The sequence below is a fragment of the Stenella coeruleoalba genome (assembly GCF_951394435.1).
Source record: "Stenella coeruleoalba genome assembly, chromosome: 3".
Classification (NCBI taxonomy): Eukaryota; Metazoa; Chordata; class Mammalia; order Artiodactyla; family Delphinidae; genus Stenella; species Stenella coeruleoalba.
This window is the reverse complement of record NC_137148.1, coordinates 70,029,466-70,052,028: the sequence shown is the minus strand read 5'-3', so window position 1 is coordinate 70,052,028 and position 22,563 is coordinate 70,029,466. Positions and strand designations below refer to the sequence as shown.

Genomic DNA, 22,563 nt, shown 5'->3' with positions numbered 1-22,563 from the left:
TTACTTTGGTTAATTAGAAAACTCTTCCAAGAGCTTAGTTTATGCAAGATGGTTTAGAGTTATGCTTTGTAACCTTTTTTTTTTTTTTTTTCCTACCTGCACACACAGCTGACTCCTCTCAGAGGCATCTTTCATTACAAACAATATATCTTCACCCAGGTTAATGGGATGGGTGTGTGCTGATGGTGGGGCAGGTCCTGCCTTTATCTCCCCTAGCTGGAGCCTGTTGATTACTGTCAGAGTTCTGACCTGGATACATAGTCTTCTCAGTTTTTTTTCCCTGTAAAGTCTTTTTACTTTAAGCAACTGTAGACTACCAGTGTCTTTGATGTGAGAGCATAAATGCAAAAAGTCTGAAGTAAATGATATTCTTACAGAGAAGGAGGAGAAAATAGTGGTAGGATATATGCAATGATAAAGTTATAGAAAAGTTTAAAAAATTCACATCACATCTTAAAATGACATGGAAACTAAATGTGCTTTGTTAAACCCCCATCAATCATTTTAATTGAAATTGACATCCTATCAATTTGACAGCCCTACTTAAGCTTAATATAACAAAATCATGCCAACTTCTGCAGTGATGTAGTATAGTCTTATTGCTTATAAATGATTTAGTAGTTGTTAGCCAAAATAGGAAGAGGATTGACAACTATGTTTAGGGAAAACTTGAACAATAATGTTAGGTGATTTTAGAAAGAATTTCGAAGGAATAAGACATGGAAATACCACAAAATTCTTCATTACAAAGTAAGAACTGGAGTGTAAATATCACTCTTTAAATTCTTACTATAATTTGCAAAGATTGTTGGTTTTACAGATATATAAGAATTGAGGATTTATTTCCCTTGTTGTAAAATAATTTAGCTTCCCTTTTCCCCTGATGTTCAATATCATAGAAAAACTGACATCTATTATTATGTGGATTAGCTCTTTTACTTCAGTAGAGTTTCAGATATCTGCGTATTGCAGTACTCTATAACCAGAGTACTGCAGAGTTAAATTGAGCAAGATAACCTTGTGTCAGGGTGCTGAATATTTGGTGGAGGAAATAATGTAAACCAGTGGCATTTCCATGTTTATTAGTTTTAATTTTTACATTAGAGCAGTAATTTGTTAATAAGAACATACTGCATAGCACAGGGAACTCTATTCAGTACTCTGTAATGACCTATATGGGAATAGAATCTAAAAAAGAGAGGATATATGTATATGTATAACTCACTTTGCTGTACACCTGAAAGACACATTGTAAATCAACTATACTCCAATAAAAAAATTAATTAAAAAAGAAGTAATTTGTTCAAATACTTGACTGTGTAACCTGAGTTATGGTAAATATAAGAAGACATTCATTTTTATTTTTTTCAACTATATAGATTTTTTAAAAATTTAATTTATTTTTGGCTGTGTTGGGTCTTTGTTGCTGTGCGCGGGCTTTCTCTGGTTGCAGCGAGCGGGGGCTACTCTTCGTTGTGGTGCGCAGGCTTCTCATTGTGGGGGCTTCTCTTGTTGAGGAGCATGGGCTCTAGGCTCGTGGGCTCCGTAGTTGTGGCTTGTGGGCTCTAGAGCACAGGCTCAGTAGTTGTGGCGCATGGTCTTAGTTGCTCCATGGCATGTGGGATCTTCCCGGGCCAGGGCTCGAACTCGTGTCCCCTGCATTGGCAGGTGGATTCTTAACCACTGTGTCACCAGGGAAGCCCCAACTATATGGATTTTTAATTTCCAAATCTCTTAAAAAAGATAGTTCTCTCTAAATGTAATAACAAAGGTATTGATTTTTAAAAAATTTTCATTGGAGTATAGTTGATTTAAGAAGACATTTAGAATGAAAGTAACATGCCTGGTAAATGTCTTCAGGTGTATGCCTAAGTTCTATAGTATTTCTGGTTATATGGATCCTAAAGCATGTATTTGTTATAGAAAATATGAAAACATGCAGAGGTCTTTTTAATCAAAAACTTAATAAGGGTATCATCTAGCTTTTCATGATCTGGTTTTGTTTGTCTTAAAAGGAAATCAGGTACTTAATTTATAGAATGTAGCATTATAAGTAATATTATAGTAGTCTGTAAAGAAATATATTAAGAAGTTGAAATAAATTCCTAATACAGCAATTTTTAGATTGTACCTTCACCTTGCATGTAGATTGTATTCTGAAATGCTTGGAAATAAAATAATCTTCTTTTTAGAGAAATAATGCTATAAATGGCATCTCCTTTCAGATTAGCCCATGAAAGTTCATTTGATCTATAATTAGCACACAAGACCACATATTTTTCCAAAGAAAATAATTCTATTGCTAGTAAGTAATTAGGAAAATAAATTTTAGCGAGTATTTATCTTGAATCATGGAATTTGAGAAAGAGCAGAGAGGTTTGTGTGAAAGGGAGATTAGCTAGAGTGGGATTAATTGAGGTGAGAACAGTGAAAGTCAGGAAGGGGGATGATACTCATTGAAAAATGAGGTGCTTGACTAAAGGAGGTTAATAAAGACACTTCCCATCACACACTTCTGAGGGCCTCGTTGCCCCAGGAATAGGTGGATAAAAATGAGCTATTCTTATACTTCATTTTATTTTTTGACATTTAAAAGAGGGAACTATCTTCTAAATAAGCCTTAAGAAAACAAAGCCTAAGCCTTTATAAAACTTAGAACATCCTTTAAATTTATAACCCTGAGTGGTAAATAATTTTTATTTTTGTTATTACCACTGATAAAAACAGATCTTAGATTAAAACTTTTTCTATATTATTTTTTTACTTTGAGTATCTTATCCCAGAGAAAGAATTGTTTTTATCTCATTCTTCAAAAGGTCTATTTACCGTTAAAGCATAGAATTAATAGTTTCAGGTTACCTAAACTACCATGTAAAACATTATTTCTATGGCAAAATTTGTTCACTGATTGTTTGAGTACCTACTATGTGCCAGGCACTTCTTTTGGTGCTCTAACTAGTGCGCAAGAGACAAGAATCCTTGATATGGAGTTTACATTCTAGTAGAGATTTATTTCAAGTTGCATTTGAAAGATGCAAGAAAGTCATCTGTCTGTATTACCTTCATGTTGGCGTACTTAGGGTAGGTGCCCGTAAGCTTTAGAGCAGCTGGGACTCTACATTAATATCCAGTATCCTAGGTAGGATCTTAATAGAGACTGGGTAATAACTATATTAGCATATTTTAAATAGGCAGCAAAGGACATCTTCCTTTTAAAGAGCAAGGACGAGCGTCCTTATCCTTGCCCATCCATTCCTTAATAAGAATACTTCTGGGCTTCCCTGGTGGCGCAGTGGTTGAGAGTCCACCTGCCGCTGCAGGGGACACGGGTTCGTGCCCCGGCCCGGGAAGATCCCACATGCCGCGGAGCGGCTGCGCCGGTGGGCCATGGCCGCTGAAGCCTGCGCGTCCGGAGCCTGTTGCTCCGCAACGGGAGACGCCACAACCGTGAGAGGCCCGCGTACCGCAAAAAAAAAAAAAAAAAAAAAAAAAAAAGAATACTTCTGATTGTGAGGATGTTTGAACTATTTACTTCTGTCAAGGCAGCTCTATTTTGAAAATGATTTCATGTGTTGCTGCTAACTACCACATAGCTTAGGTGCTGTATACAGTATCTTAGAGGCAGTATACTAAGTTGTTAGCTGAACATACTCTGGATGCAGAGTGCCTAGATTTAAATCCCAACTGCCTCTGATCTAGCTGTGTGATCTTGAGCAAGCTATTTAACCTATCTGTGCCATAGTTTTTTAAAGTCTGGAAAAGTAATGATAATAGTTGGCTAATGTAAGGATGAAATGAGTTAATTGGTAATGCTTAGCACTTGGCAAGTACTACTAAATGACAGCTGCTGTTACTTCCTATGCTTGATATATAATTAATGTAAAAGTTGCTTTTCTAGATTTTTTTGGCCAAGCACCTTATTTTGGTTGGTGGGTTTATGCTTTCAAGGAGAACAATTTGGTATAATGGAAATCTGGATTCTAGCTATGGATCATCCACTGATTTGCTCTTGATTTGATTAATTACTAAGGGGGGAAAGGCTCAGATAAAATAGTCTCTTTAGTACTTTCATATAAAATTTAAATATTTAAAAATAGGTGAGCATGTTGAGCCTTTGGTTGTTTTTGAGTACTCAACAGGAACTTGTTTAAAGTATTTTGTTTTATCATACTGTGAAATGCTGATCCTAGATGCTTATTTAGTTTTTGTGCCACAGCTTACACATTGGCTATTAGTAATTCTCAAATTTTGAATTAGTGGATGATTTACAGATGATTCCTATGATGTGTGTTTAATTCTAAATATAAACTACTTGACAAATATACCCAATAAAAGGTAGTTCCCTAAGATAACTGGTACCTTGGCTTTTCTGAGAACTATTTCATAATAGTTTCACTGAGAACCTATTTCATAAAATTATTGTAATAACCTCCTAGTAAATTTGAGTTAGATAAAGTAGAAATACATTCTTTCCCTAATTACAGCTTAGTATATGTATGTACACTTTTTATTAATTTAAAAATGTTATAAACTTCACTTAGATTTGCTTTGTTTTTATGTCTTATTTTCTGGAAGACTATTCAGATTTTAATTAGTTTTTCACTTACTTCCAAACGGCACTTTGTAGATAAGCATGTTGTAGCATCAAAATGAATGTTGTAGTCAAATTTTATTGGAGTTCAGGCCCTGTAAAGATGGTTGTGTTTAAGTTCCACAAAGTTATTTGTGGTTTTTCCTGAACTTTTCCTTCTGCAGCAAAGTTCTATTTTCATTAACTACACACTATTTTAAAGTAGAAGATGGTGGTGAAAGATCAGTCTGTGTTACCTTTGGATTTTTTTTCTTTGTGAAAGCAATGGCAGTCTTGATTGTAACAGAAAACTATCTGGAATTTGGACTCGAAACAGGTAATAATTTCATATCTGTTAAGTTTTTAAAATTAGGTTTGAGGCGTATGTTCTGTAATGTTCTAAATAATTAACCTTTATTATTCTTAAGATCTTTTTTTTGTTTATTTTTTTAGCTAAGCTTTTGCTACCTTTTTCCAAAAATGCTGTTCCCATTTTTTCCTTAAAGTTAAATAAGTTTCACCAATGCTAATGTTAGATAAAGATGCACACAGATAAAGATGCAAATTTTATGCATACTCATGGAATGTACAAATATCAAAGGGATGTTTTCAAAGACTATTTCTCCTAATAACTAAATTTTATTGCATTATGACATACTAATTAGCACATAAAAGAGCTATGCTCATCATTTCAAAATTTAAGATGTTCTGTTTTCTAGCATTTTATTTCCAAAGATTCTGTGTTACCCCTATGATAAGAGTAAATTTTTTCCCCCTACAGGGTTTACAAATTTTTCAGACAGTGCGATGCAGTTTCTTGAAAAGCAAGGTTTAGAATCTCAGTAAGTTTTTAATTATTATTCAGATTTAATTTTTTCCATTTTTGGTAAAATAGCATTTACTATAAGTGGTTCTTTGTTTTTAATCAGTGAAAGGAGTTCTTTTTTAAGTAGGACTGTCTCTTTTTTAGCAATATTCTTACTCATGTTTTTTACATTTGTATAAAGTATCTTTTATAGAATTCTCATTTGAATTTGCTCTTATTTAACTTAATTCCTCTTCTACTAGAGATTAAATGAAATTTATGAATCGCATGTTATTTTCTATGTTGAACATGTAGGTTAGATTGTTAAAACTGTGGCTTAAGAGATGTCTGATTTACTTTATACTTCATCAAAATCCTTTATGGATGATTGAATAAGAGCAGTCTTTTTGTAGGAGTTTACTTTGTTTGTATTACTGTTACTATTGTGGTTTGTAAAGTAATTGATTAGAAGAATGGAAATTTCTAGAAAGTTAACTTCAAAAGTTTATCAGCTTTTTTAAAAATTTTATTTTTAGGGGTCCTGTTTCAAAACTTACTTTCAAATTTTTCCTGGCTATTTTCTGTTCGCTCATTGGGGCTTTTTTGACATTTCCTGGATTACGGCTGGCTCAAATGCATCTGGATGCCCTGAATTTGGCAACAGAAAAAATTACACAGTAAGCGGAAAATGTACATAAGCACATGCAGATAAATATATGTTTTTCATCTTAATGAAGGTATATTATTGTAATGAAATCATAAATTATTGTATTGAAAATTAATAATCATTTGATGTCACACTTCTTCCTCTTTCTACTATAAGCAAGCTTCTTTCATTCACTTCTAAATTTTAAGTCCTATGTAAAAAAACCCCACTAAATTATTAAATTTCTCTTTTATCTGTTAAAATGGAAATATCAGTATTTATGTTAGTTCTTTTGAACTCAGAGATGAATGTTTATGATATTATAATCTTTGCCACTAATCTAAGGATCTATGGAAATTTCTTTAAATCAGAATTTTTAAGTTAAAAATACTTATTTAAATTTCATATAATTTTATTTAAATAATTTAATATTTTTTATTTAAAGTATTCTATTTAAAAATGTTTTGAAAGTAAATCTGTATACATAAGGAATGTTTTGTTTTCCTTATATTATTGATCTGTTTGCAAGATTATTTTAGTTCGGGATGGCTAATACCGTACAGTGTTAAATATCATAGATTACTATTTTAGTTTTCAAATGGAGAAATCGTATTCGAATCTCTGCATATTGTTCAGAGCCCATTTACTATCTTATTTGTGGTTGTCACAGATTTTTTGTTGTTGGTGGTGTGGACACCTTGGCAGAGTGACAGATTTTTATCTTCATTTCATATCCAGATCCAAATTTCCAAGTCCTCTTTTTGTTTTGCAGTAGAAGCCTAAGTTGAGAATATTCCATTTTGATATATGTATTTATAGTCATTAAGTTTCTCTGAGTAATCATATTTCCTAACATTTCTGTTCTTTAAAAGCCGATATTTAATGATGCTGATTCTCTATTCTTTTCACATTCTTATCTCTTACCTATGTCATTTTCCTTTATTTTAATTTTGAAAGTTTTTTGTGTTTTTCCTTACCTCCATTTTTCTTTATTTGCTTTGTGTGTGTATTTATTTATTCTTACCTCCCAGTACACACTCCTTCATCCCTTTTTTCCACTCCTTTTACTCAGCATGCTGTTGGCTACATCCTGCCTTTCTCCCACCATCCGTCTCTCTAATGGCTCCTTTTAAAACAAAACCTGATTCTCCCCCTCCTCTCTACACACACACTTCAGTCCACTAACCCCAGTGTTATGATTTAAATAAGCTGAAAGAGTGGGTGGAGGGGAGCCCTTCACCAGCTACTGAAACCGCTGTGGGCTGCTCCTTGATACTAGAGTGTTCCCTAGCAACACTGCATACCTAATACTGCTGCTTTCTTCCCCTGCACCCGATGGTTTACCCAGGCTGTGGGATGAAAGAATCACTTTATAAAAACATTTAAAGCATTTAGTGGTGGTTTGGGGTTGGGGGCACATTTTAGTTTCCTTCTCAGTAAAATGTGGCTTCTTAAGATTTTTCCCTTTGGGAATTTGGAGTTTTATTTTCAGTGTATTGCAAACTCCCCAACCCAACGCCCCCACGCCCCCCCCCCACCCCTGCCCGGATGCAGTGTATTGCAAACTCCCCAACCCCACGCCCCCCTGACACACACACACACACACACACACACACACACACACACACACACACACACACACACACACACCCCTGCCCGGATGCAGTGTATTGCAAACTCCCCAACCCCACGCCCCCCTGACACACACACACACACACACACACACACACACACACACACACACACACACACACACACACACACCCCTGCCCGGATGCAGTGTATTGCAAACTCCCCAACCCCACGCCCCCCTGACACACACACACACACACACACACACACACACACACACACACACACACACACACACACACACACCCCTACCTGCCCGGATGCAGTGTATTGCAAACTCCCCAACCCCACGCCCCCCTGACACACACACACACACACACACACACACACACACACACACACACACACACACACACACACACACACACACACACACACACACACACACCCTACCTGCCCGGATGCAGTGTATTGCAAACTCCCCAACCCCACGCCCCCCTGCCACACACACACACACACACACACCTGCCCGGATACAGGGTGTGGGAAGCTAGTTTTGTTGTGAGAGCAGCATGACTGGCACAAAGAGCAGCATTCTCTTTACCCCCATGGCCAGGCAGTAGTACTTGTTTTAGTGCCAGAGCTTAGAACCAGAGTTCCACCTCTCCCTGTCAGGTGTTCATGGTTTCCTGATCTGGCCATTTGCTCACATAAATCACTTGCACTGTAGTGGTATTTTAATGTGTGTGTGTGTGTGTGTGTGTGTGTGTGTGTGTATTTTAAACCCTCCAGTTTAGCTCCCCCAGCATGGTTGGTAATAAAAGCAGTACATGGTAATAAAATAGTCTGAAGAATTTTGTCTTTCTGAAATAAGGACAGTCTTTACCAGTCATCTATCTCTGTAGGATACAAACTTGGGACGACAATTAACAATGACATTACATCTCACACCTGAAACCTTTTGCTGTATTGGGTATTTTGCCTTGTAGGAGAAATATAAATTTCCTTGGTTTTTATAGGATAGGGAAATTAATTTCAGGTATGTTCATAATGCTTCAGGAAGAAATAAAAATGTGAGTCATTTATGATTTTAACAATGTAATTAAGACCTTTTACATGTTCATTACATATTGAAAGTTTTCTCATTTATAAGTAAGTTGCTGCAGTAGCTTCCGTCTGCCATATGCCTTCTAGTGTTATGGACCTTGCTAATCACTGTCTCTTGCTTGTAAATAATGAGAAGGCACTTTGTTTTAGCTGGACTGAAAAGTATCAAAAGATGACTCCTATACTGAAAATCCATTGGATTCATTGATTGTGCAAAGTTAGAGAATCATTTAAGTACCAGTGTATTAAATCAGGGATACAGTAGGAGATTGTTAAAGAACACTAGAATAGGAGTGAACAGATTTAGATTTTAGTGCTAGATCTCCTTCTAACCTGTAATATTGCCATGAGCAAGTCATTTAACTTTCCTCAATCTGAATGTTCTCTTCTGAACAATTAAAATAATGAGGTATTTTTACAAGGGCTCAAATCAGTGTTAAGTAGTAGTGATAAATATAAAATAATGGTGACAATAGTACCTTAATATAGAATACTGAAAATAAGTTCCTACCTTCATTTTTTAAGTCCCAAGGTTCTGTAGTTTATTAGTGTATTTTGTTTCTGGATTTTTATGTTTATTTCTTAAATACTTTCAGAACATTACTTCATATCAACTTCTTGGCACCTTTATTTATGGTTCTGCTCTGGGTAAAACCAATCACCAAAGACTACATTATGAACCCACCATTGGGTAAAGAAAGTGTCCCTTTGTAAGTATGGGTATTTGGGGGCTAATTTTTATTTCATTATATAATCAAAACTTTTCTAAAATGTTATTTACTGTGTTTACATTTTTTAATGATAACATTAGGACACTATTTTTAAAACATGAATAGAAATGTTTAAAAATATATTATAAAATAGAAACTATAAGTCATCATTTTACCTTTTGTGATCTTCATTAATGGTTTTGGATGATTATTACTCTGCACTAATATTATCTTGTACAGTTGTAAGTTTTTCTGCTTTTTTTAAGACACTACATTTCTCCTACTGTTTTCTTAATTGTGAAAATTATGGAGGAAAAAATGAGTAGTATAAATGGAAATTCATATATTTAGCCCCTTAAGAGTTGTTAACATTTTCCATATTTGCTTCACTGTTTTTTGCTTTGTTTTTTGATGAAGTAGTTTTGCAAGTAAATTAGAGGCATAACATTTTTACCCCTAAGAACTTTAGTATGCATCTCTAAAAAATAAGGATATTTTTCTACATGACAATATTATCATCATAGCTATTAAAATTAAAAATAAAACCTTAACATTTTAATCAAATATTAGGTCGTATTTCCCCAATTAGACAACTGTATTTTAACAGAGGAAGGTAACATAGAAACAATTTATTAAAAGGCATTAATAACTATACTTGATATGTTAACTCATTAGCCTTATGGAACTATGTTAGAGTAATAAAAAGATTCAGACAGAGCTGGTTCAAACCCCAGTTCTGATCCTCACTAAAACTGTCATTTGAGGGAGATTATTTTACTTCACTGAACCTCTGTTTCCCCATCTGGAAAATGAAGATAATAGTATCCACCTCACAAGGTTATCATTGGAATTAAATGAAAGAACACATGTAATGCAACCAGCTGGAAGTAAGTGCTTAATAAATGTTCCTTTCACTGCTTTGCCTCATCAAAATTAAAATAGAAAATCTTGACTAGTCAATGATTCCACAGTATGCATTTTATATTATGTATTTCTTTTAGATCCTGGTACAAATTTGTCTTGAAGTGTAGAATCGGTGATGACCATGATTTTTTTTTTAACACCTAATCTTATTGAACTAAGAAAGTATACATTGAAGTCATAACATTTTTTCCCCCACACAAGTAAGCTTTAATGGTAATTTTAACTTGACAGGTTCACTGAGTATTTAAAAGTAATCCCAAGGATCGTAGGGTTCCAGACCAAATCTCAGATAAACTTTTAACCCACATCTTTGATGCTGAAAGCATTCCTAGTCCTTCCTTGAAGTGTGATCATGGAAGTTGGATTTTATACTTCTGTAATTATGTTTTCTGATTTTATATTTGCCTTAGTTTAATTAAGAAAACAAGGAAACTAGCATTTGTGACATATACCAGTTATTATGCTGGGTATTGATATTTTACATATTTTATCTCATTCATTCTTACAGTAATTCTCTATTTATGATCGCTGTTCTCATTCCATTTTATAGATGAAATAACAGACTCAGAGGTTAAATAATTTGGCTAAGGTTATTCAGCCAGATCTGGTGTATGTAAAGAATTTAGTAGTTATACCAATATTCATTTCCCCACTTGTAGCCTACAAAACTATGTACAGATTAGTAGTGAATACTATGCTTAAAGGAAGTAGGAAGAAGGAATTTTCCCCTTGGTATGTTAAATTAACAGGAAAAATTTTGTTGCACATGAAGACCTAGAGTCCTCTTCCTATAGCTTTATTTCCTTTGTCCCATTCCCTTTTCTGACCTTCATAAATGAAACAGAATTACAGTCATATCTCTGCTCCATTTTATTCTTTTTTTATTTGTCAGATCATTACATTAAGTGATTAGACAGGTGATTTTTAATTTTTGTTTAAACTCCAAAGTCCATGTTAGAAATGGCTGCCCGTCATCCCAGGTTCTTCGTCTGTCATGTGGATTAAATGGTTTGTTAAAGGCCTTTATTTGTAGTCAGAAGCAAAAATGGATAGAATGCAGTTTCAATCTGGAAATATATTTAAACTCATCCACCCATGTGTTCTGCTTCGGCATCAAAAAAATAAAATGTGAGCAAGCAGAGTCCATATGTGGGTAACCTTGTGAGAAGAAAACCAGAAGAGAACATATGTGGTGAACCCTAGAATGGCTTCAGGAATTTGGAGAAATTTCTTCTGCCTGTTCTTTACCTGTATATTTTGTCCCAGCTCAGACTCTTTCTTGAGATACCCCATCATTTCAACTTACCAAATCCTTATGAAGTTGGTTAAATAATCTGAGTTAGCAGTACTATTTAATTAGGGACTGTTATCTAAATCCTGAACTCCTCATAAACAGAGCAGATATGTTTTGATTCACTGCCTTATACCATTCACTTCATTCCTGTTATCTGTCTCCCTCAAAGCATGCGTAATAGCTGTCTTCAGAATACTGCCAGTCAAGCCTCCTGGTTGTACCACACCAGGGAGCACAGTATTGTCTGTAAGCCCCTGGAAAGGTTCAAGGCTGTGGATGGTCTTGACTTTTGTGTACTGTCAGTCTCACATGACTGATACCTTAATCTCATTGTTCATTACAGTGTAAATGTATTGATAAAAAGTTATGCCTTGGGCTTCCCTGGTGGCACAGTGGTTGAGAGTCCACCTGCCGATGCAGGGGACACGGGTTCGTGCCCCGGTCCGGGAAGGTCCCACATGCCACGGAGCGGCTGGGCCCGTGAGCCATGGCCGTGAGCCTGTGCGTCCGGAGCCTGTGCTCTGCAACGGGAGAGGCCACAACAGTGAGAGGCCCGCGTACCGCAAAAAAAAAAAAAAAAAAAAAGTTATGCCTTTATGCTTCCTAACCAACAGTACATCTCTATTGGAGCTTTATGTCCATGTTCACTCATGACCTTGTAAAAAGGAAACCAAAAGAGAACATACATAATAAAGCCTTTGTTCCATCCCTATTTTCCCTCCACTTCATAAGTAGTTCAAACCAAACTATACACTTTCACATCTTCTCTGCCTTTTCTGTTTCCTGTACTGTTCTTCAACTTTATTTCCACAGGCAACTTCTATATTGTAGTTTTAGTCCCTTTCCTAGGTGCTTACACTGGACAGAAGGAAGGGGTGATAATGGAGCCTATTTTGGAGCAAAGTGTTGTAAGGTTTTTTATCTTTTTCCACTTGGTCTTCTTTATAGCCATCCATACTACCCTCATGGTCTTAAGAATTTGGGGGAGACGCCTATAAATTCCAGATCCTGTCTGGCAGATCACACATTTCACACATTTCAACAGTCACATATTAAGCGCCTGATGTGTGCTAGAGCTTTGAATAGAGTCAGGCATGGGGTAGGCATTATTTTCAAATTACAATGTTATCTTTTATCAAAGCAGAAACTGTGGACCCCAAAAGGACATCAGAATTTACGTCTTCTTTCTAAAGTCGTTTAGGGAACATCTGATTTTGTCAGTATATCAGAATTCTTGATCCCAATCAGGAATTCAGCAGAGTGAAAGATCCTACTCAGGTATTTATATAACCAAACAAAACTCTAGCCAGAAATAGATGGGTTGATAACTTGATAGTTCCGCAAGCTCCTCTGGTTTCCTTCCTTCTTTCTCATAGTCTCCAGTTTAAGAGCACCCAACTTCCCTTTTCGTTTTATAGCCGTTTTTCCCCCCCATGGAGGAGCGTAGTTAGAGAAAAGAATCCCAAGTGTTGCTCTACTTTGTTCTGCTAGATTTATCTCGTACTGTTTTATTTCATGATACATTTGTCTGTTAAGCAAGTGAAAGTATCATGCAGGTAAGTCTGTGGTAGAGTGGGATACTTTTTATATCTCCATCTGTAGCTAAGTCTAGATTTCCCTATATCTTAAATGATGAACATTAACACATATAACTAGCATGCTAGCATATTTTGGTCTTTGAGAGCACCATATCAACTTTTTGATCTGTAGAATGACAGAAGCTACATTCGATACTCTGCGACTCTGGTTAATAATCCTGCTGTGTGCTTTGCGGTTGGCCATGATGCGTAGTCACCTGCAAGCTTACTTAAACTTAGCCCAGAAATGTGTGGATCAGATGAAGAAAGAAGCAGGGCGAATAAGCACGGTTGAGCTTCAGAAAATGGTAAGTTTTATACTGCAGTCAAAATGAAAAATAGCAAATACTGAGTTGTAAATGACTATAAATAGATGGGATAATCTTAGACTGACATGTCAGAGACTTTGATCTGATTTTGGTGCTAGGTGAAGAAAGGATTTCAATTCCCTTCTTGCCTTAAGTACATTAAGTATCATACAGTTTGGGTTGCAAAGCTGTGGTATATTTACTTTTGGTAAATGGGACTCCCCTAATTGATTTGAAAGACATCACAATATATTGTATAGCTTTATGACTTAAAGAGTAGGAAATATTAGTTTTAGTGACTAAATGTATTCCTTTTAACATTATTCCAAGTACTTGAACATGAAGCATAAAATTTAACTTAATGGGGATTCCAGAGAAGGAAGGTGCTAGGAATCCATCTACCATTATAATGGACTGGACCTATAACCTGATCGTGTCTTTTTGAAGAAATGTGGTGTTGGGTCCTCTGTTTTTTAATCTCGAAATTTCATTGTAAGAAGTATCTATCAAGATTCAAACAACTTTTTTTATGTTTTACCTTTCATGTATTTTCATACTTTGTAGTTTTACCTCAGTCGAATATAAATGGGGATTAATGTTTTTATTTATGCTCATATATGAGTGTTATTGTTATTTAGTTTGATATTTTAGGTGTCTGTCTTTAGAGATTTTAGCATTTTGTTTTATATGTGAAATAGTAAGTGAATGTAAGCAATTTGAATTTTAGTGGTTTTGTTTCTCCAATTTGTATTAATCACTTAAGAAATATTTTTAAGGAATTTATTTTAATATTTTCACATTTTAAAGAACCTTCGAACTGAGCCTTTCTGAAGTCAGTCTGGTGGCATTTATAATGAAGTACAAATTTATTACCATTTAGCTTTCTTCTCATGAAAGGATTATTCATCTCTTAAGCAATTCAGTTTGACAATTATATGAAAGTTTAATTCATTCATAACATGTCAACCGTGTTAGAAACTTAAGAATGTTGTTGGTTGCAGGTCGCTCGAGTCTTTTATTACCTTTGTGTCATTGCACTGCAGTATGTGGCTCCTCTGGTCATGCTGCTTCACACAACCCTGCTTTTGAAAACTCTAGGTAGGCATACCCTGACAACTGGGAAACTTGTTGCTTTACTTTCTACCTACAGTTAATAATGCTTTTTGTTACCTACAAAGAAATAATCCTCTTAAAATTGTTTTTCTCTTTAAAAATTTTAAGAGGATACATACGAAATTTTAAGCTGTGGAAGTTGATTCATTGATTGATCATCTTGATTTTGAAAATTCAGGCCCATATCGTTTTACAATGTTAAAAGAATTGTTTGCTAAAGGTTAATTCTGAGTAACTGGAGTGAGCACTTTTTGTCTTAATATTTTATGTTGTAAGAGAGTGATTTAAGATTTTGTTAGTGCATAACATTTAAATTATTACAAGGTACTTGTAAACTTATGAATTACAGAACCCTTTGGTGAGTTCTGCTTCAGATAACTTACGTTGATAGAGTAAAGATTTCTCAGTGGCAGAACAAAGTTCTTCTGTAAGTCTGTTCACTAAGCAATCCAGCCCATCTGTGGTGTTACTCAAGAATCTATTGTTGTATTGATCATTTCTTTGCTTAGGTCAGGCAGTCTGCCAGTGTTGGGGGTTTAGAAGCCAAAGGAACTAAAAGCATTATTGGGTGGGCTTATAGATGCTTTAGTAGAACTGTAAATGTCCTTCAGGACTCTATGGAACATAAAAGAGTAGCTCAGTTGTAAATTCTGTGACACATCTTCTATCCAAAATAGGAAAGTATATGATAAAAATATTTCTGGAAGCTATTAATAATCTCTCACATTGACATCAGAGAGAGTTTCTGAGAAAGAATTTATTCTGATATTCTAGAGGTAGAAAAGATTCTAAGAAGTTATAGAGTCTGTCCTTGTCACTCCATTAGAGGTAGTTGATTCATAGATTATACAAGAAAAAAAAATGTTTTTGTTATTTTACCAGATTTTAGTGCAGTTAATTAAAAGTAAATTAGATTTTAGCTTTTATGTGCACCTCTACTGATAAGGTTAGATTATAATCTGGTCAAGTTAAGTGAATTTTCCCCAGGTGTGTAGAAAGATTATTATTTTACTTTATTTTCAACATTGAATAATTTGTTGTGCCACTAAACTTTTTGTTCTTAATTTTAAATATAAGTTAAAGAATTTATTTTTTCTAAATAACGAGCTTTGGAATTACTTTTCACGTTTTATTTGCATCTTGAATTTTCTAGGTAATCATTCCTGGGGGATTTATCCAGAATCTATCTCTACCTTGCCAGTGGATAATAGTCCACCCTCCAATTCTGTTTACTCTGAATTACCATCTGCTGATGGGAAGATGAAGGTAACTGTTACACAAATAACAGTGGCACTGAGCAGCTTAAAAAACATTTTCACTCCTCTGCTTTTTCGAGGACTTCTGTCTTTTCTGACCTGGTGGATTGCTGCTTGTCTCTTTTCTACAAGCCTTTTTGGGCTTTTCTATCACCAGTATCTCACTGTGGCGTGAATCTCAGTTAACAAAAAAGGATATCGAAGTCACACTCTGAATTCAGATACTCGTACCTTGAAGGTCTGACAAAAACCAGAAGAAAGCAAATACAAAGGAAGGAAAACCATATCAGAATATCTTGTTTCAAATACTTCCTCTGTATTCTCAGGGTGGATTAATGGTATTAATATTTAAAATTATAGAATAGATTGTTAACTGCTATACTGTGGCGTTGGAATTTTAACTCCTTGTATTAATGGATGTGAGAGAGCTATCTACAAGTGTAATACTTCTGATGACCTTGGTTTACAGAAACCTCCATCAGTCTTTGAAACTTCTCATATGACTCCAGTTATTGATTGGTTGCTCTTAATGGTATTAAGGTACTGTTAATATTCATAATGGCTGCCTATAGAACAATCTTCAAACTGAGCCATGCTTTAGAGGAGGGAAAGAAGCTAAAGTCACTTCTGTTGGTACTATGCGAGTCACCCTTCAAACAGCAACAACAGCAAAATCCAACAGAAAGGAATAGCTACTGTATATTACAGTAAAGAAAGCTGCATAGTAATTTTAAATTTAATGGAGTTGTACATGCTTAATATCTACAAGTACTGCTGCTTGAGAGTAGCAAGAATATTGTTTTAAAATGCATTCTAGCCAACTTGAGGGATCTTTTAAAATAATTGGCTACATGAACATTTGCAGTCTTGCCATTAGGTTTGGACTGCCCATATTTTATTTTATTCTATGATCCTAAATATAGTTCTTTTTAATAGTCTAAAGATATTTATCAATATTGATCAAACTTTTAAAAAATTACTTTGTAATCCTGCTGACTACCTGTATGTATTGTACATATATATTATATATTAAATATATAATATATTGAGATTATAAAAGATGAAAATATTGGGTTCTTATAATATTTTAAGTTGCTGAATGTATTTTAAAATGTGACTGAATGAGATGTATTTGTATCTAGAAATTTTCTTTCTTTCTGGAACGAGATTAAAATACATTTTGAAAATTCATCTGAGCAAGCGATTTATTTGTATTGCCTATGTGTGAGAGTACTTCCGATTTTATAAATACTTAGGTGGTTGCTGCCAAATTAAAATTCTTTTTCTGTCATTTAAAAATAATTAGAACCTTTTGACAGATTTACCAGTATTATTTAAACCTATGTTAAATAGGACTTGTTTTAATTTGTAGTGTTTGTATTTTATTTTTTATTTATTTTATTTGTAGTGTTTTTACTTTATAGGGCAGAAATTAAAGTAATTCGAATGAAAAATTCAAATGAAATGGGGAAAAAAAGTAAATTTGGGGGATGCTTTTTTCCATAGGGAATGAATATAAGAGATAAACAGTTTTGTTGGGTTTTTTCCCAAATGAATAGAATTTACTGGTAAATATTCTTTCATATAACTGTCTTGAGAGGCTATGTATTATGTTTCAGTGCTACTGTCACTATTGAAAGCAATTTTGAAACTCTTCTTTTGGAATTACTTTGAAGGCTTGTGGTTCATATTCATTTGAATAATCTCAGTACAGCAAGTTCTTGTCTTTTGGTGTAGGTTAAATATTTTGAAAATAGATGATATTTTAAATAAGACTGAGTGATAAAGTAAATGCTTAAGTTGGATAAAACTCTTTGGTTGAAATGAATTGTGAATATAATATAGAATGATAGTTCATGTGTATTTCCAAAAGCAGCATTCCAAATATATCTTGAGATATCAGCATCACTAAAATAAGTATCTTATAACAAGATTACAGTGAAGTGTGACATTTATTTTGTTTATGAAAGTTCTTACATGTTGGAGTTGCAAAAAATCTCACCTGGTATTTATAACCATTCTTATTAAAAAGCTATACTGTGAAAGTTATAATTAAAGTTATTATTTTGATTTTCAGTGATTGTATAGTGGAGTAATATGGAGGGAAAGGAATAGAATTCATTATTGGACGGAATAACGTATTTTTGAAATACTGTTGATTGACTCTTTTTAAACTTGAATTCTCCCTAAGTATATTATGAACTTACACAAACTGCTTGTTAACTGAAGTGATGAGTTGGTTTAGGTTTTTTTAGCCTTTTAAAGCAAATTTTGAGAGAATGATAGTTACGACTACTAACTTTTATCTAAGCATGTTGTGTTTGTACCAAGAATTATGTTAAGTGCAAAAGGGTTTGTACTTTATGTAAACCAAGTAATATTTTTTAAATTGAGATATAATTGATATATAATGTTGTATTAGTTTTAGGTGTACAACATAATGATTTTTGATACATGTATATGTTGCAAAATGATTGCAAATAATATTTTTGAATACCCCAAATTAGGCCAGTAGATCTTTTGTTTTTTATATTGGGCTTTAGTCAGTATAAATGCTTCAGAAGTCAGTTATTTTTATTTTATATTTTTGCCAAGTCAACTAGGAACCCGTAAAATCTTGCTTTTACTATGATCTGTAGAATATTGCTTGACAACTTGTTGGTTCCAGCCCTCCCCACCCCCCCACCCCCCCACCCCCACCCCCGCCCATTGCACTATAAAAATTAGAGCTTATTCTCCTTCCTACTCCCATTGATTTGTCTGAAATGAAAAGCATATAATTTTGTCTTAATACCGCATGCATTTTGATTATCTTTGGTATTTTCCCTAGAATTTCAGTGTTATGCATAAATGACCAGTGCATCCATGCAGTGTGGGCTCATTGTCTTACTGTTTCTAATATAAATATCATTGGTAAAATAGTGACATTTCTTCTTGAGTTTTGATTCAGAAGAGATATTCATCTATTAATGGAATTGATAGGTCCAGGAAGCAATAAGTAGAATTCATTATGAAATCTGTAATTGGAACTTCACTGGATAGATTTATTCTTTCAAATGAAAGATTAACTTCTCAGTATTGTAAAGCATGGGGTCCCAACATTCTCTGAATTCATACACACTTTCTGAGCCATCACATAATTGAAAATGGTCTGTCGTGGTATATGGCTCTATTCAGCAAAATAAAACTAAGTGATTTTTGAATGTGGATCATCCTTTGTCTTCACAGAGCTTTAGGTGGCTTAAAGAATCAGATTATGATCCTAGAGCTTGAACTCAGTGTCTCAAATAGTCATACAATCTCATCTTTTAATTCCCATTTGTCGCGTTATGTCTATACCCTGAGTTTATAGATGAGCTGGTTATACGCCCTGAAAACTCTGACATGGGCATTAAGGATGATCAAAGAGCTAATGTCAACCTTTCCCTTCTTTTTTAAAATTTTCATTGGCGTATAGTTGATTTACAATGTTGTGTTAGTAACCTTTCCCTTCTTTAAAATGGTAAACACTTTACTTATTTTGTACCTAAGAAAAAGGAAAACCAGATATAGCCTGTTCATATGATTCTATTTTGTTACCATTGATCTCCTTTTTAGCTACAGAAGATTACATTGGAAGGGCCTATCTTTAATGATTCAGAGAGTTTGTATTTTTCTATCCTATTGTTGTTTTTTTTGTTTTTTTCTTTTTTCCTTTTCCTTATAACTCCCTGTACGTAGCTACTCCCCTCCTTTCTCCCATTTGGCAAAAGGCTACCCATTTTATAAATGAAGTAGCAGCACAATTTTCTGGCAAGAATGTTGATCTAAGAATCAGGAAGCATTTCTTCTCATCCCATTTCTTCCTGCAATTATCTGTTTTTTTTGCACTTACTAGGCGTTAACTGATACTAATTAAACAAAACTGAATTACCATCACTATTGACCTCAGGTTTATCACATGTAAAATAAAATAAATAGTTTACATTAAATGTACGGCTATACATTTCCAAATCTGATATTTATTTCTGTTTATGTTAGCATGAGAAAAATGAATAGCTGTTTTTGGCTTCAGGAATGGTTACAGATCATGTTAGTTAGAGGACATTTATTTATTGTTAGTTGAGAATGACTTTACAAAGAACATTTTCTCCGGGAGTATTTTGGTTTGTACTCAATTATTTGTTTAATAAATATGTATTGAGTGCCTATAATATTCCAGAAACTGCCCTACATACAGCAGTAAACAACATATCAAAATCCCTGCTCTCCAGGAGCTAAGAGTCTAGTGGGCAAATGCAGGCACTAAGCAATGATGAATATGAATCACATGTGGGATAGGTTAGATAGTGATAAGATCTAATAGGCAGGGGATGGGGGGGCATCAGGGAAGGGGGAAAATGAAGTTGGAGGGTAGGGATAAAATTTTAAATGGAGCATTGAGGGAAAGCCTCACTGAGAAGATGATTTCTGAATAATGTTTTGAAGAAAATGAGTACCATCATAGGGTTTCTTCTAATATCACTGTGGTTCGTTGGTCAGCAAAACACCCTGATTACTTGGACTTTGCTAAGTGTGAGGTCACTAAAGAAATGTTTTAAGAAATGGACAATATTGTATATTCCCCTTTTCAGTTGGTGCATTGTATAGGAAGGATTATAGCCATTGAATTAAATGCTGCTTCTTTACTAATGAACTAAAATATGCAATAAGTATAATCTCTTGAGTCTCCTTTTTATAGCTTTTCTGTCGAGTGCTTTTTAACTTAATTTGGACATTTTTACATTTTATTTCAGTAGAACTTTTAAAGACTCAAAGGGTTGCAAAAGAGTTGAAGATATGTCCATTTGGCAGACAATATGATATGTATATGGCAGACAGATTTTACCCATAGTTCTGTATCTGTCAGATAATCTGTTACACAAATGTAATTATGCAAAGGGTAGCATAGCTGAGGACGAATTTGGATTAATAACATCTTATCAAAAATTTAAATACATATATAGCACAGTTTGAATATATTAAGTACCCATTGCTGAAGTATTAAATATGAGGGAGATATATATTTCTAAAATAGTGCTCTATACAAAAATTAGCTTTAAAATCTATTTAGTTTGTTTGGAATGTATTTTCTTTCTGTAATTTTACAGTGAAACAATTTGTACTTATGAATAGGAAATTTCAAAAGACTAATAAACAAATGAAACTGTGTTAGTAGGGCTACTTTGAGTAAGTAGTAATGATAAGATATAGGAATTATTGTAATAGTGTTTTGTTTACCCTATATGTGTAAGCTCATTCTGTCTTTTCTATTTTTAACAATTCCTTAGAGCGTGAAATGTAATTTTTTTCCACGTATTTAAATTTCCATCATTATAGGAGATGGTCTGTGTACCTGTTTTGGACAAGTGGCTGATGTCTAAAGTTGATAGTCTGTCAACTTGATAGTCTGTCAACTTAATTGTCTGTTGAAATGGAATAGCTACATCAGAGAAAGAATTGAATTATAGAGGGCTTCCCTGGTGGCGCAGTGGTTGAGAGTCTGCCTGCCGATGAAGGGGACATGTGTTCGTGCCCCGGTCCGGGAAGATCCCGCATCCCAGAGCGGCTGGGCCCATGAGCCATGGCCACTGAGCCTGTGCGTCCGGAGCCTGTGCTCCACAATGGGAGAGGCCACAACAGAGAGGCCCGCGTACCGCAAAAAAAAAAAAAAAGAATTGAATTATAGAAAAAAACAAAATTTTATTTAAAAAATTTTAATAACAGTTTTTTAAATTTAGTAGTAAAATCTTAAAAGAGCAACATTGCAACAGTGGGGAAAACAGTCATTTCAACTATTGGCACTAGAGTAATTGGGCATCCACATTTAGAAAAATGAACCTCAATCCCTATCTCATACTACACACAAAAATTAATTCAAGAGGGAGGGACCATATTTTTCATTGTAAAAGCTAAAACTATAAAGTTTTTAGAGGAAGTCATAAGAGAATAGTTTGATACTTTTAGGGGTAGGCAAAAGTTTCTTAGGACACAAACCATTTTAACCAGAAAGTTTATTTTAGTGCTATTGGGGCTGGCCAAAAAGTTTGTTCGGGTTTTCTGTAAGATGTTAATGGAAAAACCGAAACAAATTTTTAGCCAGCCCAAATAAAATTTCAAAGAAATTAAAAGTTTCTGCTCATCAAAAAACCTGTTAAGAAAATAAACATGTCATAGTTTGATAAAATATTTGCAAAATGTGAGACAATGGACTAATGTTCAAGGTAAATGAAGAACGATTTAAAAAAAACAAAACAAAGGATGGGCAAGAAATATAGATACTTCACAGTTAACAAAAAAGCACATGGAAAAGTGCTTAATCTCTAGCAATTTTAATATGGTAGTCCTTATTACAGTTTCTTATATTTATTGCACTGAGTTCATTGAGGTTCTTAGATCACTAGGTTTTTATCTCAGGTCAAGTTAAAGACTGACTAATTTTTCCATCCTGAGGAAAGAAGTAGGAACACAGTTGCAATGCACTGTTGGATTTTACAATAATTTTTTGGTAGCTTTTTCTGCAGAAGAAAGTGTTGAAAGAAAAGAGTGTTAGATCTTTAAAAGTTAGGATGGTTACATAAAATATTAATAGTACTACCTGGGTCAGCCACAAAAGGCTTTTCAATTATATGATCAGACATATGCAGTAAATTTGATAATAGT

The 22,563-nt window shown here is 34.3% G+C and overlaps 1 protein-coding gene across 8 annotated transcripts in view; it reads left to right on the top strand.

Moving 5' to 3' along the window:
• The window catches only part of TMEM161B (transmembrane protein 161B), a 70,100-nt gene extending 52,597 nt beyond the window's left edge, over nucleotides 1-17,503 (top strand). For 6 of the 8 annotated variants that reach the window (XM_079918773.1, XM_079918772.1, XM_079918776.1 and 3 more), the window contains 7 exons: nucleotides 4,756-4,907; nucleotides 5,352-5,412; nucleotides 5,912-6,052; nucleotides 9,297-9,410; nucleotides 13,339-13,513; nucleotides 14,515-14,611; nucleotides 15,780-17,503. In XM_079918773.1, the coding sequence (XP_079774899.1) occupies nucleotides 4,756-4,907; nucleotides 5,352-5,412; nucleotides 5,912-6,052; nucleotides 9,297-9,410; nucleotides 13,339-13,513; nucleotides 14,515-14,611; nucleotides 15,780-16,057 (1,018 nt within the window). In that variant the 3' untranslated portion in view covers nucleotides 16,058-17,503. The remainder of the gene's footprint in view (nucleotides 1-4,755; nucleotides 4,908-5,351; nucleotides 5,413-5,911; nucleotides 6,053-9,296; nucleotides 9,411-13,338; nucleotides 13,514-14,514; nucleotides 14,612-15,779) is intronic. The other 2 variants (XM_079918779.1, XM_079918778.1) reach the window with 2 other exon arrangements.
• The last annotated feature ends 5,060 nt before the right edge of the window (nucleotides 17,504-22,563 follow it).